At 36.6% G+C, this 15,967-nt stretch overlaps 2 protein-coding genes across 3 annotated transcripts in view; one reads left to right on the forward strand and one right to left on the reverse strand.

Moving 5' to 3' along the window:
• LOC306874604 (SLAM family member 9-like) overlaps nucleotides 1-15,967 on the reverse strand; it is a gene marked incomplete at both ends in the record, with an annotated part of 110,173 nt that overhangs the window by 68,974 nt on the left and 25,232 nt on the right. The window lies entirely within an intron of this gene.
• On the forward strand, nucleotides 3,835-14,967 carry LOC306874914 (uncharacterized protein). 2 transcript variants are annotated; one of them, XM_079425244.1, is made up of 9 exons: nucleotides 3,835-4,051; nucleotides 6,536-6,874; nucleotides 7,476-7,796; nucleotides 8,010-8,144; nucleotides 8,263-8,291; nucleotides 8,563-9,588; nucleotides 9,734-9,780; nucleotides 9,861-9,925; nucleotides 14,295-14,967. In XM_079425244.1, the coding sequence occupies exons 1-6, from the start codon at nucleotides 3,922-3,924 to the stop codon at nucleotides 8,638-8,640; spliced, it is 1,032 nt and encodes a 343-aa protein (XP_079281370.1). In that variant the 5' UTR covers nucleotides 3,835-3,921; the 3' UTR covers nucleotides 8,641-9,588; nucleotides 9,734-9,780; nucleotides 9,861-9,925; nucleotides 14,295-14,967. The 2 variants fall into 2 exon arrangements, with proteins under 2 accessions (XP_079281370.1, XP_079281369.1); XM_079425243.1 differs by lacking the exon at nucleotides 14,295-14,967 and having other exon boundaries at nucleotides 9,861-10,217.

A 15,967-nucleotide genomic window follows, 5' to 3' on the forward strand; every position in this document is an offset into this window, starting at 1 on the left:
CTAGTATGTGGCCATTGGTTTAATGTTTGTTTAGTTTGCAGTTGAAGGGCTTCATTCGGTCCTGGTGTTATGAATATGAGTTTGTTGATTGAAGTTGAGATTATTATCCAATGTAATGCTAAGTTATCTGAAATGCTCCACCCTTTCAACCCTCTCTCCATTAATGATAATGCTGAAAGGATGGATTGATGTGTGAACACGCAGCTCTAGAATAAACATGTGATCTGATTCTTCCATAGATTGGCGAGAGTAAGATTCATCCCCAATTTGTTTTCCTCTCCCCCTTCCTTACTTTTTTCCTTCTTAAATTTCAGACTCATGATCTGTTAAATTTAATTTGACATCCAGTACAGTAGGTGGCGATAATACTCCTAAGGAGTTTTTCACCGTTAAACAACAAGAAGAAGCCAAAGAAGAACGGAAAGAGTCAAAAGATATGTGTTATAATTTATGGTTTCAATTTCTTAGAGAAAATAATTTAAAGGGAGAGTTCACGCAAAAATTTAAATTTGATGTTTATCTGCTTATTCCACGGGCATCCAAGATGTAGGTGACTTTGTTCTTCAGTAGAACACAAACAGAGATTTTTAACTCAGTCATATAATAACGGTCAATGGGACACACGACTTTGAGAGGGAAAAATAAACATACACAGACAAAACCAAATTAAACCCTGCGGCTCGTGACAATACATTGAGGTCTAAAGACATGAAACGATCGGTCTGTGCAAGAAACTGAACAGTATTTATATTGTTTTTTACCTCTGATCCATTTGAGAGATAGGTGGCGGTAATGCACTCATAAGTCTGCGATCCGCCGTAAAGCAAGAAGAAGAAGAAGACGCGCCGACTGTTGTGTGAACGAGCTCAGGACAATTGGACAGTGAGGAAGATCGGAGGTAAAAAACAATATATATACTGTTCAGTTTCTTGCACAGACAGATCGTTTCGTGTCTTTACACCTCAATGTATCATCACAAGCTACAGGGTTTAATTTGGTTTTGTCTGAGTATGTTTTTTTTGTTTTTTTTCCTCAAAGCCCCATTGACTGCCATTATATGACTGACAGACTGCAACGGTTTGAGTTAAAAATCTTTGTTTGTGTTCTACTGAAGAAACAAAGTCACCTACATCTTGGATGCCCTTGAGGTAAGCAGATAAACATCAAATTTTCATTTTTTGGGTGAACTATCCCTTTAAGTAGAAGGATATAGTTTTATTTTATTATTATTTTTATTTGTTTATTTCTTCTATAACAATGTACACTCACCTAAAGGATTATTAGGAACACCATACTAATATTGTGTTTGACCCCCTTTCGCCTTCAGAACTGCCTTAATTCTACGTGGCATTGATTCAACAAGGTGCTGAAAGCATTCTTTAGAAATGTTGGCCCATATTGATAGGATAGCATCTTGCAGTTGATGGAGATTTGTGGGATGCACATCCAGGGCACGAAGCTCCCGTTCCACCACATCCCAAAGATGCTCTATTGGGTTGAGATCTGGTGACTGTGGGGGGCATTTTAGTACAGTGAACTCATTGTCATGTTCAAGAAACCAATTTGAAATGATTCGAGCTTTGTGACATGGTGCATTATCCTGCTGGAAGTAGCCATCAGAGGATGGGTACATGGTGGTCATAAAGGGATGGACATGGTCAGAAACAATGCTCAGGTAGGCCGTGGCATTTAAACGATGCCCAATTGGCACTAAAGGGGCCTAAAGTGTGCCAAGAAAACATGCCCCACACCATTACACCACCACCACCAGCCTGCACAGTGGTAACAAGGCATGATGGATCCATGTTCTCATTCTGTTTACGCCAAATTCTGACTCTACCATCTGAATGTCTCAACAGAAATCGAGACTCATCAGACCAGGCAACATTTTTCCAGTCTTCAACCGTCCAATTTTGGTGAGCTCGTGCAAATTGTAGCCTCTTTTTCTTATTTGTAGTGGAGATGAGTGGTACCCGGTGGGGTCTTCTGCTGTTGTAGCCCATCCGCCTCAAGGTTGTGCGTGTTGTGGCTTCACAAATGCTTTGCTGCATACCTCGGTTGTAACGAGTGGTTATTTCAGTCAAAGTTGCTCTTCTATCAGCTTGAATCAGTCGGCCCATTCTCCTCTGACCTCTAGCATCAACAAGGCATTTTCGCCCACAGGACTGCCGCATACTGGATGTTTTTCCCTTTTCACACCATTCTTTGTAAACCCTAGAAATGGTTGTGCGTGAAAATCCCAGTAACTGAGCAGATTGTGAAATACTCAGACCGGCCCGTATGGCACCAACAACCATGCCACGCTCAAAATTGCTTAAATCACCTTTCTTTCCCATTCTGACATTCAGTTTGGAGTTCAGGAGATTGTCTTGACCAGGACCACACCCCCAAATGCATTGAAGCAACTGCCATGTGATTGGTTGATTAGATAATTGCATTAATGAGAAATTGAACAGGTGTTCCTAATAATCCTTTAGGTGAGTGTATATATTACAGCTGAATTGCAATAAGGATGATGTATCTTACAGTACAGTAAGTGTCTGTGGACTGCGGTGTATTTATGCTTGTGGTAAGTGGTTACAGTTTTTGTTTTTTCTTTCCCATTACAACATTCATAATTGTCATCAAAAGACACTAGGCTTATCTCAATAGGAAAAAAAGTTACATACATTTTGAGGTATTGTCAAATTAACAGTTTGATTTATATTCAAAGTTGTAAAAAAAAAAAAAAAAAACAGTTATCTGTTTGGCAGTATGCTCTTTATATAGCGCTTAACTGGGAGTTTGATCTCACCCAGGTAAGTAAAGTATCTTTTCCTTTTCTATATTGGTAAAAGGTATTACTTTTGGACATTTAAACATCAATTTCCAAATGTATCTTTTTATATGATATCTCCCATATTAGGAGTTGGTGGGTGAATCTGCTTTTATCCAAAATGAGAGATGGTAGGAATATGTGAATAAAATCCATTTTACACAAGTAATGTTTAGTAATAAGTTACATTTGTTTTGTTTTTTTGCATATCAGTTTTGCAGTGCACATCAGCCATGCCGGAAGCATTCAAAAAGGAGACAACAGCAGGAAGTGTTATGGGATGCTTTTGATACCGTTTACACCAGGGGTGTCAAACTCAGTTCCTGGAGGGCCGGAGCCCTGCAGAGTTTAGATATAACCCTAATTAAACACACCTGATCCAGCTAATCAATGAAAACTGCATAGTATGTGTGTTGGAGCAGGGTTGGAACTAAACTCTGCAGGGCTCAGTTTGACACCCCTGGCTTATCTTGTACAGCACTTTTACTACATACCAAGCCTGTTACGAATTTAAAGGCTACTTTAAACAAGAACAAAACAATGTTGTTTTTTAAATACTACAATTGTAAGACTGAACTTTCATAACACAGCAAAATATTATTTAATATAAACGTCATTAATGAGCCCATGTTGTTTTTTTTTTGTTTGTTTTTTTTTGTCATTTATGCAGGTCTTTCATTATATAAGTTTACTGAATGTTTGAGTATTTATAATCTATGAATGCATAATCATCTCTCTGTTTATGTATATCCTTTATTTAATACAAATATTGATTATGTATGCGTACCCACCACACACATGTCTATGTGACGGGTCCCCACTCGCCTCAATAATACACAATACTGAGTAATATATACTTAAGTATTAACATTTGTTATAAACTGATATACTCATGTATTTGTCGTCTTGCCGCTGGCTGCAAGCCGACTGGCTTCTACCGAGTGTCAGGTCCCTCCTACCCTCCGGCTGCCAATAACTGCCCTCTGGTTGTCAAAGGCAGCTACTTCCTGCTGACAGCTGCCAATTTTTCGCTGAACCCCCTCTCTCCCCTGTTTGCTGGGAGGTCTGCTGCATGAAGTCAACCACTCCTTTTCAGTTCGAGTGAAATGGCTTCGTCAATAAAGAAGAGGAACAACACATCACTTTTAAAAATCTGCATTTCTTTTTTAGAAAAACTGCTAAAAAAGAATAGTTGCTTTATTTTTACCTTATTGTTGTGCTATTTGCTATACCAAGGTAAGATTTATGCTAGTTTCGCTTTCGGTTTGTTAACTGCTAATTTTAAAAATCACGTTTTTAGTCAAAACAGTCCCACACATGGGGAGCATGCTTTGTGGGACGAAACATAAGCTGTCAGATGTGGGCTAGTAGGACAGCGTGATGTGTTAAAATGTGTTAGGCCTCTTATCAAAATTATTTATTGTTGGTTTCCGGTAGCTATATCACTTCTTGCCACAACCGCGAATATAACACATAATTACTGTATTTGCATTACTGTAAGGGTAGGTTTAGGGTTGTGGTAGGTGACATTAGTAAATCATAATTTGACAGGAAGCGTTTTTCGTTGTCAAACTGTACTACTATCACAAGTCGACAGACACCGGCCGGTGAATGTGACGCAGTTTGTTTAGTATAAGCTGTAATCGCTTTATATTCGACAGAAATACACTTATCATTTGTATTTTGGAGTGTTTGATGTGTTAAAGTCTCAATGTTTGTCGATGATAAAAACGAACAACGAATGTGACGCATTTAGCCTACAACTTGATAACAAGCCCAGATCAAAAAGTAAAAATGGCATCATAGCGCGAATAATGTTGCATAAACTGATCGAATGCAATGTTAGTCGCTTTTAGATAAAATGATTATTTCAAATGAACAAGAATGTAAAATTAAACGTTATTTTGCGGGGGAGAGGGAAAAAATGCTATGTTCAACTTTATTAATTATGAGGTTGAATTTGAAAATTGTGGATTTTTTTATATATACTTTTGCCCATTTTTATATAGTAAAATTTATTTTAAAGAACATCTGCATTTTTTTTTTTTTTTTTTTTTTTACTTAAAGAGATAATTCATGGAAAATGTGCCATGCTAAGTGGAAGATTTCAGCCAACATTTCACCTGGCAGAAAAACAAATACTGTTAAACTGAATGTCATGATTCCCACTATGACCACTAAACGGCAGCAGAGGATCATTTATTGTCTCCTTTACCATTTCCACTCTGTAATATAGTTCTTTTCACATGTTTTGCTAATGGATTTATATTTAAACATTATAAAATCACTATTATAACACTTAAAAATCTATTTTTTGTCAAAGTCAGCATTGTTTTGTATTGAAGCATGAAGTAGCAAGAGTTTTCAACTCATTGAATCTACTTGAATTACACAGATGCCTATTTTGAATTTACAAAGGCAATTTTCAGTGAAATTAGATAGGCTCCAGGTATTTTAATAAAAGGGCTCACTAGCCTATAGCTTTATTGCTCTGTAAGCTTGGTTCTGGGTCTTAACACCCCCAAAACCTTGTTCTCCATCATTGCATAGGCCCACTCATGGATGAGACATGCAGATAACTATAGGCAACTTTCACTGAATTTTATATAATCAATGAACTCTGAAAAAGTTATCAGTCAATGTTTAACATTCTATTAGTTGTCGAAATTAATTCATTGCAGCATTTTTGTCATACTTAAATGGAGCTCACAAAAGAAAATAATGTAAGAATGTAAAATGAGTCATTTTACTTTTTACTTGTGCATTAAATTATATAAAAAAAAATAATAATAATAGCATATAATCTTGCGCCCTATTGTGATCTCGAATTGTAGAATATTTCAGTAGGCTTCATGCATTGGAGAGACGTTCTTAAATGTAATACACATACATGAATGCACAGTTTTGCCGTTTTAATCGCCATTTTGGTCATTTCATTACTAAACTGAAGATGTATGCTTGCAGTTTCTAGTGAGGTTTATTTATGAAGTGAGCATGCGCCTGAATATTCGCGAAGAGCGTGCGCCGTGAGCACAGTAAAACGGTTGACATGACAGGAAAGTTTGTTTTACCGACATATAACAATATCTCATCAGGCCACAGTTCCCTGTTTTTCTACTGAAGCTCATTTGGCACCTGTAGCCTACCTTCTCCGCGCTTTGACTCGCGCCTGGAGCTGAGGGAAAGCTGAAGCGCGCGTCTGAAGTCTCCCGTTTGTTGTGGTCGCAAAGAGACATGGCCGTTCCGCGTCTTAATAAATGCATTTTTGAACTCATTAAAATGATAAAAACCATTAAAAATGTTGCATTGATTATTTTTAATGAGTAGGGGTTTGATTATTTGTAACGTTTTATTAAAGAAGATTTTCACATAATGATTTTGGCGCCCCTGTGCACTGCATACCCCTTTTTTGCACCACTGGTCAGTACACAATCATACTATGAATCATTCATTAAAAAACGACATTGGTCAACCAATGCTTTGGACAAACATGGGTCTCATGAGCAACTATCACGACACTCTTTATTCATGAGACTCATGCATGTCTATCTGAGTGAATTTGTAAATCAGTCATGATCTGCTGTTTGTTTGCATGTGTTACATTATGAATCCAGTCATATTTCTTGAACTACAATCTGTGTCATCTTTATAAAATACATTTTCAACACTTTCCTGTGTTATATTGTTTGGCTTACGATTGTGTGTTCATTTCTTCTCCAGGTCTGTCTGGTGTTGCTGCAGATAAAGTGTCAGTGTTTGTGATGGAGAGAGATTCTGTCACTTTCAAAACTAGTGTTGAAACAAACCAACAATCCAGAATTAGATGGTATTTCAACGACACTCGCATCGCTCAAATCAACGGAGACCTCAGTAAGATCTGTACAGATGTTCAGTGTAATGAAGGTACTGAGAGATTCAGAGACAGACTGAAGCTGGATCATCAGACTGGATCTCTGACCATCACAGACATCAGAAACACAGACTCTGGACTCTATGAACTAAAGATCAGCAGTAAAAACCATGGCGAGAAAGACAAGACCTTCAGTTTTGCCATCCACGGTGAGTCATTATGTTTAAAATCAAGTCTTCATATGTTTAGTCATTCATATTCATATTTTCATATATTACCCAGGAGCACAAAAGCAGTCTTAAGTCTCTGGGGTATATTTGTAGCAATAGCCAAAAATACATTGCATGGGTCAAAATGATAGATTTTTCTTATATGCCAAAAATCATTAGGAGATTAAGTAAAGATTATGTTCCATGAAGATATTTTGTAAATTTTCATATCGTAAATATATTAAAACTTATTTTTTGATTAGTAATATGCATTGCTAAGAACTTTTTTCGATTTTCTCAGTATTTTGTTTTTTTTTGCAGATTTTCAAATAGTTGTATCTCAGCCCAATATTGTCCTATCATAACAAACCGTACATCAATGGAAAGCTTATTTAGCTTTCAGATGATGTATAAATCTCAATTTAGAAAAATTGACACTTATGACTGGTTTTGTGGTCCAGGGTCACAAATGTTATGTGACATTCAGAAGTGTTTATTCTCTTTACCTGACAATTCACATTATTATGAATTCAATTATATGAATTCACAGATCATTTCTTAAAGAACACATATATAAATTTAGTTTGGTATGATTTTTCAGATGTTTCTGCTGCCGAACAAGATGAAATGAAGAAGGAGGGAGAAAATGTAACTTTACATACTAGTGTAATAAACCCAAATGATGTGCTGAGATGGTATTTTGATGACATTCTCGTCACTGAAATCACTGGGGATCAGAGTAAGATCTGTATAGATGAACCGTGTAATGAAATATTTAGAGACAGACTGAAGCTGGATCACCAGACTGGATCTCTGACCATCACAAACACCAGAACCACAGACTCTGGACTTTATAAACTACAGATCTACAGCAGCAGATTCAGCATCGTTAGAAATTTCACTGTCAGTGTTACTGTCACTGGTGAGTATCATTTAGTCATTCAGTGCCTTTTTCCTTGAGCAACAGTTTGAAATATGAAATCACCTGTGAAAGCCGCAAGTTTTAGCTGATGTTGCACCATATCAAACAACTTTGTACTGAAAGCGGAAAGATGTAGGCCTTAACGTCAGTCAAAAGTAATGATAAGAATTAATTTTGACTTGATCTCTAGTAGTAATGGCCATCTGTTTTTAGCTGTTCGAGACCCAGGTCCACCTTCAACTGCTTCAGAAGGAACAAATGCTGCTATTATCGTTGGTGCTGTTGGTGGTGTTCTGCTCGTAGCTTTTGTGATCTGCTGTTGTCATAAGAAATGTACAAATCAAAATGGCAAGTATTACATACAACTGATCTCAATAAATGTAAATATAGGATTTATTATACAAAAAGGATCTTGTCTTTTTAGTTTAATTGACCAAACTAAGATTTTGTTTTATTGTTTAAACAGGCACTGAGGGGCAGAACAATCGTAATGAGGTGAGGTGCTACCCTATGAATTCACAACAGTTCTGATCTTTGAGATCCTATGTGAAAGGATATGTGGTTTCATTCAGAAATAATAATTCATATTGTGTTTATAGTAATTGACTTATTTAAGAGAGCACCACACTTGTGCTGTTTTACTTCAGAATGAAGAGCATGAGTCTTCACATTCAGCAAGCATCAAATGTACAAAGACATTTTTGTGTTTGTGTAACTGGATCATCAATACTGATCTCCTTCTGTGGTTCGGTTTTCTTTGTTTCAGGAGAATGGTGCACATTTGCTATCAGGGCAAGATTATATGCAAATGAATGCTGTTAATGGGCCAACCACAGATCAGTGACATCACAGTAATTTGTTGTCTGCATCAACACCAGTGACATGAAGTTTCTAATCCAAACCATTTTTAAACAAGAAGTATTTTCTTCTTATGCAAAGTCTTAGGAATGCTATTCTGGGGCACCTTGATAATGTCACTCAAGCTGCCGCAAGTACAAGTATTATGTTTGCCTTGATAACATGCCTAAAAAGAAAGCTGGCATGTCAAAAAGGGCTTTTTTTTTTGCAAACGTTTAGTGAATATTCAGTCTTGTATACTGACCAGTTCTAATAAGCATACAGACATTCGTAAGGATTTTGCCCAAAATTTGCCCATTGACCTCTGACCATCATGGCCTCCTAATCATCCCCTGATTGGCTTCATCATTCTGTCTCCTCTCCACCTGTAGCTGGTGTGTGGTGGGCATTCTGGTGCAATATGGCTGCCGTAGCATCATCCAGGTGGTGGTTGAGGAGATCCCCCTTAAAATGTAAAGTGTCTTTGAGTGTCTAGAAAAGCACTATATAAATGTAACAAATTATTATAATCCATGAGATCTCACCATTGTGCCCTTGATCAAACTCTCAGGAACTAAACTTCTAAGATCTGCACTGAAAGACAGTGGATAGAAGCAGCTACAAAATACCAAATATGTGTTATGTAATGTATTGTTTTATAGTATATTGTGTGACTGTTGCTAACTGCTGCTCAAGCTGTTTATGGTGTTCAGCATATGAAATTTATTTTAATCACAGTTCACAATTGTGTGTTTAGTGATAGAACAATGACATTTATTTATTGTTGTATACATTTATTTAACAGATGTTTGTTACTTCCACTGAATGTCTTAATTGTTGAGATGTGCAAAAGTGAATGTTTTGAAGTGTAACATTCTGCCATTTAATACTTTTTTACTGCCAAGTTTGTGCGTTTCATGTGTGAATGAAGATGGAGACCTGTGAGGCGTTTAAGGTAAATGTTCACTACTTCAGATTATCTGTCTATATTCTTCCGTTTTCTTAACTTTTCTCCGTTTTTAAAGCATGTTGAGCTGTGTTGTGTTTCAGTGTCATTTCATATTTAATTATTGTGTTTGTCTGGTGTGTTTGTATTGCAGAATCTGATGGAATGATGGAAACATTCGCCTGCATTTGAACAAGAAAAGTATGTTTGATTGCAGTTTAAATTAGTTTGTCTGAAAAGTGGAAAAGATTTGCTAATTGTGCAAATCTCTCTTTCCTCAGGTTCATCAGTGTTTACTGAGTCATCCGTTCAAAGAGCTCATCAACAGCCTACTGAACACTGAAGTGTGAGGTTCTTACAAGAGTAATAAGATTTAGAAATGTTACTATGGTGCCTATTTTTGTAATGGACGTTTCCAAAATGTTCTGTGTTAGAGCTAAAGTACTGTACTGTATTAGGTCAAACTCCTCAAAAGCCTGGACACAACCTTAGTAAGAGACGATCAGTATGTGCCTTTATTGCATCAGCCAAGGAAAAAGGTGCTTGAGCCTATACACACTATTCTCTTACAGTGGAAATTAACTTTAAAGAGTTCATGTGATGGATGCCAATAAATCAGATCTGGGGTGGCTAAACAGATTCGAGGCTTGTCACAAATTATTATTTTTGGTCCAAAAAATCCTCTATTTTGTGGTGTCATTATGGTTATTTATCTGCTTGAGACGGAGCATCCCCAAACTCTAATTGTAAACAAACATATTTGATATTTAGGACTCTTGATTGGGCTGCTTCTGATGTGATACCCACGATAGCCAATGAGAGCCAATTACTGACGGGTTGTTTGGGTGGATGTAAACATGATCTTGACATATCCAATGTTTTGTTTACAATAATTTATAACTGGCTGTGAACACAAATATGTTTTCAAGATGGGCATTTTGGCCAATAGATGTTATATTGCAAGATGCCAGTGATCTTCACATACTGTGCAACTGAGCATTATAATGTTTCATCTTTAAAAATGTATCATTGTCATCTTGACATCAGGAAACAGGGTACTGATCAGGTAACTATCTGGTTGCAAACACACAGATTTAGATATGATCACATTTACACTGAAAAGGTGGCACAGAAACGCTTCTGAAATGGCATTTCGATAATCATAAATGTATCAGCTCATAAATGCTGATAAAATAACAAAAGCACAAAAATAATGGTTAAATGTAAACTAAACATGAAAACTAAAAATAAAAAAACTACAATAAAACTAAGGTGAAAGTGCCAAAACAAACACTGTAAATGAAACAAAACCATGTTGTCAATACAAGTTCTGTACTGTAATTTTAGATGCAAACACTAATTTTCAACTGTGAAAAGTCACATTTCTGTGTGCAATTTTATTAATCTTCCAAATTATTCTTGAATATTTTGATTATTTTTAACAATTCCGACTACAACAATAAAAACAATAAGCAATTCCAGCTGCAGTGTTGAACCGATCCCCCATTGAGACTGCATTATCCTGTCTTTCCCTGCATTTGTCTTAATTGGATGACCAGCCTTTTCAATCTTGAATGAATTGGTTTCATTGTAAAGCTGCAATATTCAAGTAATGTACAGATTTGTAACTATTCTTCCACTGTCTGAAAGGGTCATGCTTTTGGCCTTCATCTGGACAACCTCTTGTTACAGGGTCAGTCACCTTCGAGCGGCCTGCCATCTTGCAATCTCAGTGAAAATTGAAGGAATAGTTAAATACAGTTTGATCATATAATGAAGGAAATTAGCACCAGGTGCCAGATTAACACCAATAACTTGAATGTATCAGCAAGTGTTCTCTAATGTTGATCAGAGTTCTTTTTTTTCTATTTGAAGGTTCTTTTGTTTTCAGTAAATCCCGCCTTCTTCCATTTTGATCGCAGACATTTTGATATTGATGAGCGCTGTTATATCGCTGCACTAATCTTGATCATGCTAAATCACAGTGATTTTTACTCAAGTGATTTTGTCATTTTCCTGAGCCAATGGAAGGATAGACTACATATATTCACTGTCATTCATTTGTTTATATGTCTACGTTGCAACGGGCCAGCCCATAATATACAGCGGCCCACCCAGGAAATCTCTTGGTGCTTCAAATGGCCAGTCTGTCCCTCGTCGCATGACTGTGCCACTGTCCTTGTATTTCAAGGACATTATCTTTATCTTTATCTAGTCCTATGTATTTAGCCCCGTTAGCATGTGATGCTTTTTCAGTCGCGGTTTCTCAAACAACCAACAGATGGCGTCATTTATCAGTTAAATCAATATCATAAGAGAGGTGACCACAGTATGGTGTAAGTATCAGTCAAAAAATATCTGTTAAACCAATTTTCAGCAAAAATGACTGTTTTGTCACTACAGATTCAGGTGTGTCTGCAGTTTCTATTAATCAGCGACTAGAGCAGTGGATTGATTTTTTGTTTTCTTTTCTTCTTTGATCAATGGCAGACTTCATCAGGTTTCATTTTAAAAGCAGTGCTGTGTGTTTAAAACCTGATGCACGTGACGCGGATCAGAGTTTTCTTAACTTTATAACTCATTTAAGACCGTATTTACGAAGCACTCACCAAAAGCAAGCATTTTAACGTAATTGTGTCTAATTATTTATTTAATTTATACGCTGTCTAAAGCGGCTCAGCGTATATGGACAGCCAAACATGGACAGCCTTTCAAACTATGCCAAAGACTATAGAATACCCAAGACATGTCATACATAGTTTTGAATGGGAAAAAATGCAACGCTCAATATGGCCGCTCAATCGCAGAAAGCCCCACTTTTTATTTTTTATTATTACTATTTGAGCAAAAGAAGCAATATTTATGAGACAGTTGTTATCAGATTTCTTTGGTGATTTCAAAAATGAAATTTAATCGTAAGCTTAGTGAACAGTATTGGAGAATTTGATGTTTCCCCATTCAAAGAGATAGGAGCTGCACTTGGAGGCGTTTCAAAGATGGCCGCCGAGTGACATGACTTGTCTTAAAGAGACTTTGACTATACTCCATTTGATAATTATCTTCATCCAGTGTCTGCGCTATTTCTCACCAGACGTTATGACGATAACACTGGTCTTTATACTCATTCAAACTAGAGTTGTAGATATCTCTTAACCCCCTCACAAAACATTAAGATGTTTTTGTATTTCTATATGTGGGGTGACATTGTGGAACAGACTAAGTTTAGTGCTCAAGCAATGCTCAAACGTGGCCCAGTTTAAAAAGGAGTATAAAAGTATGGTTTTTTTTTTTATGTATATGGTGGAAGAACGGATTTGATTAGGCGCTTATACAGATTATTTAGTCATTGTTTTTATTTATGTTTTGTTTTCTATATATAAAATATGTAGTAAATTGTAAAGAATGTATTAAGACAAGACTTTCAGGGGATTTCAGGATTAAAAACACGGCAGAAAAGGAACAGAAAAGGGCCTGTAAAAGCATGGTCAAAAGAGCTCGCCATATGGTGCTGTTGATGGATAAAGAGCACAGAGTTGAGAATAGTTTGGAGATACCTATGCTTTTAAACATGGATCAGCTTCAATGCAATCACTATTACATCTCAAGCATAATTGATCGAGTTTCTCTGTGCAAATCAGCTGCCACTTAGAACAAACCAGGACATATTATGTTCAAAACATGCGAGTAGAGAAAGAGTTCAAAGAGCTTTAGAGAATTAGCTGCGATCTGGTCCCAAAAGAAAGACAACATACGATGAGTAAGAACTTATTACTCTGTTGAGGAAACCGTATTCTGATGTCTCCAACTCTACTGAATAAGTAGTTATTCAGTATTGATCCTATCTAACTAATTTAACCAGTAATTTATTACATGGTACCTAAACAGAAGGAACCGAATCCATAAAACACATTTCAGACTCACCATCCAGACTCCACAAACACAAACAGAACCAAACAGTCCAAAACATCTTCAGTGGTTTCAGTCCACAAATCATATGAAAATACACTCCTCCAAAAAATTCACAAATAAACTCTATAGTTAGTATTCCTCCAGGAGGCACATAATAAATGTAATAAAACATGGAGAGACTCTTGAACCTAGAGTGAGAAAACTTTATTGATACAATAAATGCAGGCAGATACAGATTACTAATGAACAGCAGTAGTAAAGAGAAATCTGTGTGTCTTATCTGAGAAAATATTAACAATACGCTTGATTTCTGAAAATTCTGACCCTAAAAATGCAAGGAGAGAGTGCTTATGTTTTATTATATTCTTATTCACCCAGTAAAAGAGCTTCAGTATTAGAGACTTCTGCTATATACATTAATATTAACAATACTACACTACATTTAAATATTATGGGAGGTGACTTTGAAAGGCTCCATTCAAATATGAAAGATCTGATTGTTCAAAAAAAAGGAAAGTATGTTATACCAACTAATCTAGCATAAGCAATGAAATATTTGGTAATCATCAGTATCTATCATGATAAACACTCACTTTAAGTGTTACAGAGAGAATGCAATGTTTTCTCTCAAATCATCTTCTAGAGTGGAAATGTGCCACCTAAAAAAACATATATACCAGAATGTGAATATACAAAACCCATTACAAATATATGAAGATTAATAAATGATCAACTAAATAGGTTTATGAGAAATTATATCATCAATGAGGTACCTGATTTGTGAATATGTGCTTGATCTTGTTCAGCTCTTCTGGATCTGATGTCATAAACCAGAAGAATGACAGTAGCCACGCCCACCAGAGCAGAGAGAACCAATCGGATCACAGCTTCAGTAGAACCACAACAGTGTTCAGAGTCTGAGGAATAAACACATTAAACTGAGATCAGCTCAGTCAATAAACGCTAATATCAGCTCTAATATCAGCGCTGCCATACCTGAACATGTGTGACAGAGTTGACTGATGTCCAGATGTTGAGTCTGGTTGCTGATGGGATTGTTGAGCACACAGCTGTAGGTGTTTTTATCCTGATATTCCACCTCCAGAGGTAGAGAGAGACTGATGCTGAGATCAGACACACTGATGCTGGACAATAAACTGTTTCCTTTGTACCAGGAGAGAGTCACATGACCCACATTCACCACTGAACACACCAATGAACAATATGATGATGATGATGATGATGATGATGATGATGATGATGAAGAAGAACAGTTTGAAGAGTTACTGCAGATGGCAGGAACAGGCAGACGAGCTGGAAACATGAAAGAAATAACAGGATGAATGAAGATGTTCAAGCAGGCGAAGAAGAAACATTCAGAGGAACACTGCTCAAAACTAATATAGTAAGTAGGATATAAATCAAAGCTATGAAATGCTGTAATAAGGAAACAATTAAATAAATAATCTCTTAAAATTCGAGAATGGAAAATTTCATTTTTGTGGCACAAAGAGGTGAACTCACCATACACCGTGAGAATGTAATCAATCCTGATATAGTAGATCTGTAGTTTATAAACTCCAGCGTGTTCATATCTGGTGTTTATGATGGTCAGAGATCCAGTTTGATTGTCCAGCTTCAGTCTGTCTCTGAATCTCCCATCAAGAACATCATCATATACTGTCATGATGCCACCCCGTTTATTGATTTCAGCTATCAAAGTGTCTTAATTTAAACATGTCCACTGATACAGATCATCACCAACCATTTTAATAAAATCAGCGTTTAGAGTGACTGAATCTCCCGCCATCACTGACACTGCAAAACTCGCGCTTCTAAAAGCAAACCAAGCTGAACAGCAAACAGAAACAGAGTTCATCTCAGAAAGCGGTTTTAGGATGATTTACTAAATTAATAAAGTTTAAACATCATTTTACATGAGTAAGATAAAAAAAAAAACAGAAACATGAAAATCAAAGAAAAAACAGGTGAAACTAAAATGAACTCACAAAGGACAGTGAGATTGAAGATCTTGCTCACACTGTTGATCTGTAGTTCATAACGTCCAGAGAGTGCAGATATGGTGTTTGTGATGGTCAGAGATCCAGTTTGATTGTCCAGCTTCAGTCTGTTTCCGAATCTCCCATCAAGAAAGTCATAAAATACAGTGATTCTCTCGGCCTGTTTACTGATTTCAGCAATTAAAGTGTTAAAAAACCTCCACTGAATCAGATCACCATCCATTATTTCAGTAAGAGCAGAGTTTAGAGTGACTGAACGTCCCGCCCGCACTGACTTCACTTCATCACCAAACACTCCTGAAGAACAGAGTTTTAGCTTTCGGTTCATTTGATGTCAGTTTGATGAGGCTTCACTAAAATACTTATATTCATTTAAGTGTGATATGAAAAACATTCAGCAGCAGCACAAAGACAAAAGCCATAAATACTCTTTTAAAACTCACCAACGAGATGCCACA

The sequence above is a fragment of the Barbus barbus genome (assembly GCF_936440315.1).
Source record: "Barbus barbus genome assembly, chromosome: 9".
Taxonomy (NCBI): Eukaryota; Metazoa; Chordata; class Actinopteri; order Cypriniformes; family Cyprinidae; genus Barbus; species Barbus barbus.

Bases quoted from the DNA above. Each gene is read 5' to 3' on its own strand.
- LOC306874914 (XM_079425244.1), top strand. From the start codon at position 3,922: ATGGCTTCGTCAATAAAGAAGAGGAACAACACATCACTTTTAAAAATC. The intron at 8,145-8,262 runs GCAAGTATTACA...TTGTTTAAACAG, and splicing joins GAAATGTACAAATCAAAATG to GCACTGAGGGGCAGAACAAT. The intron at 8,292-8,562 runs GTGAGGTGCTAC...TCTTTGTTTCAG, and splicing joins GGCAGAACAATCGTAATGAG to GAGAATGGTGCACATTTGCT.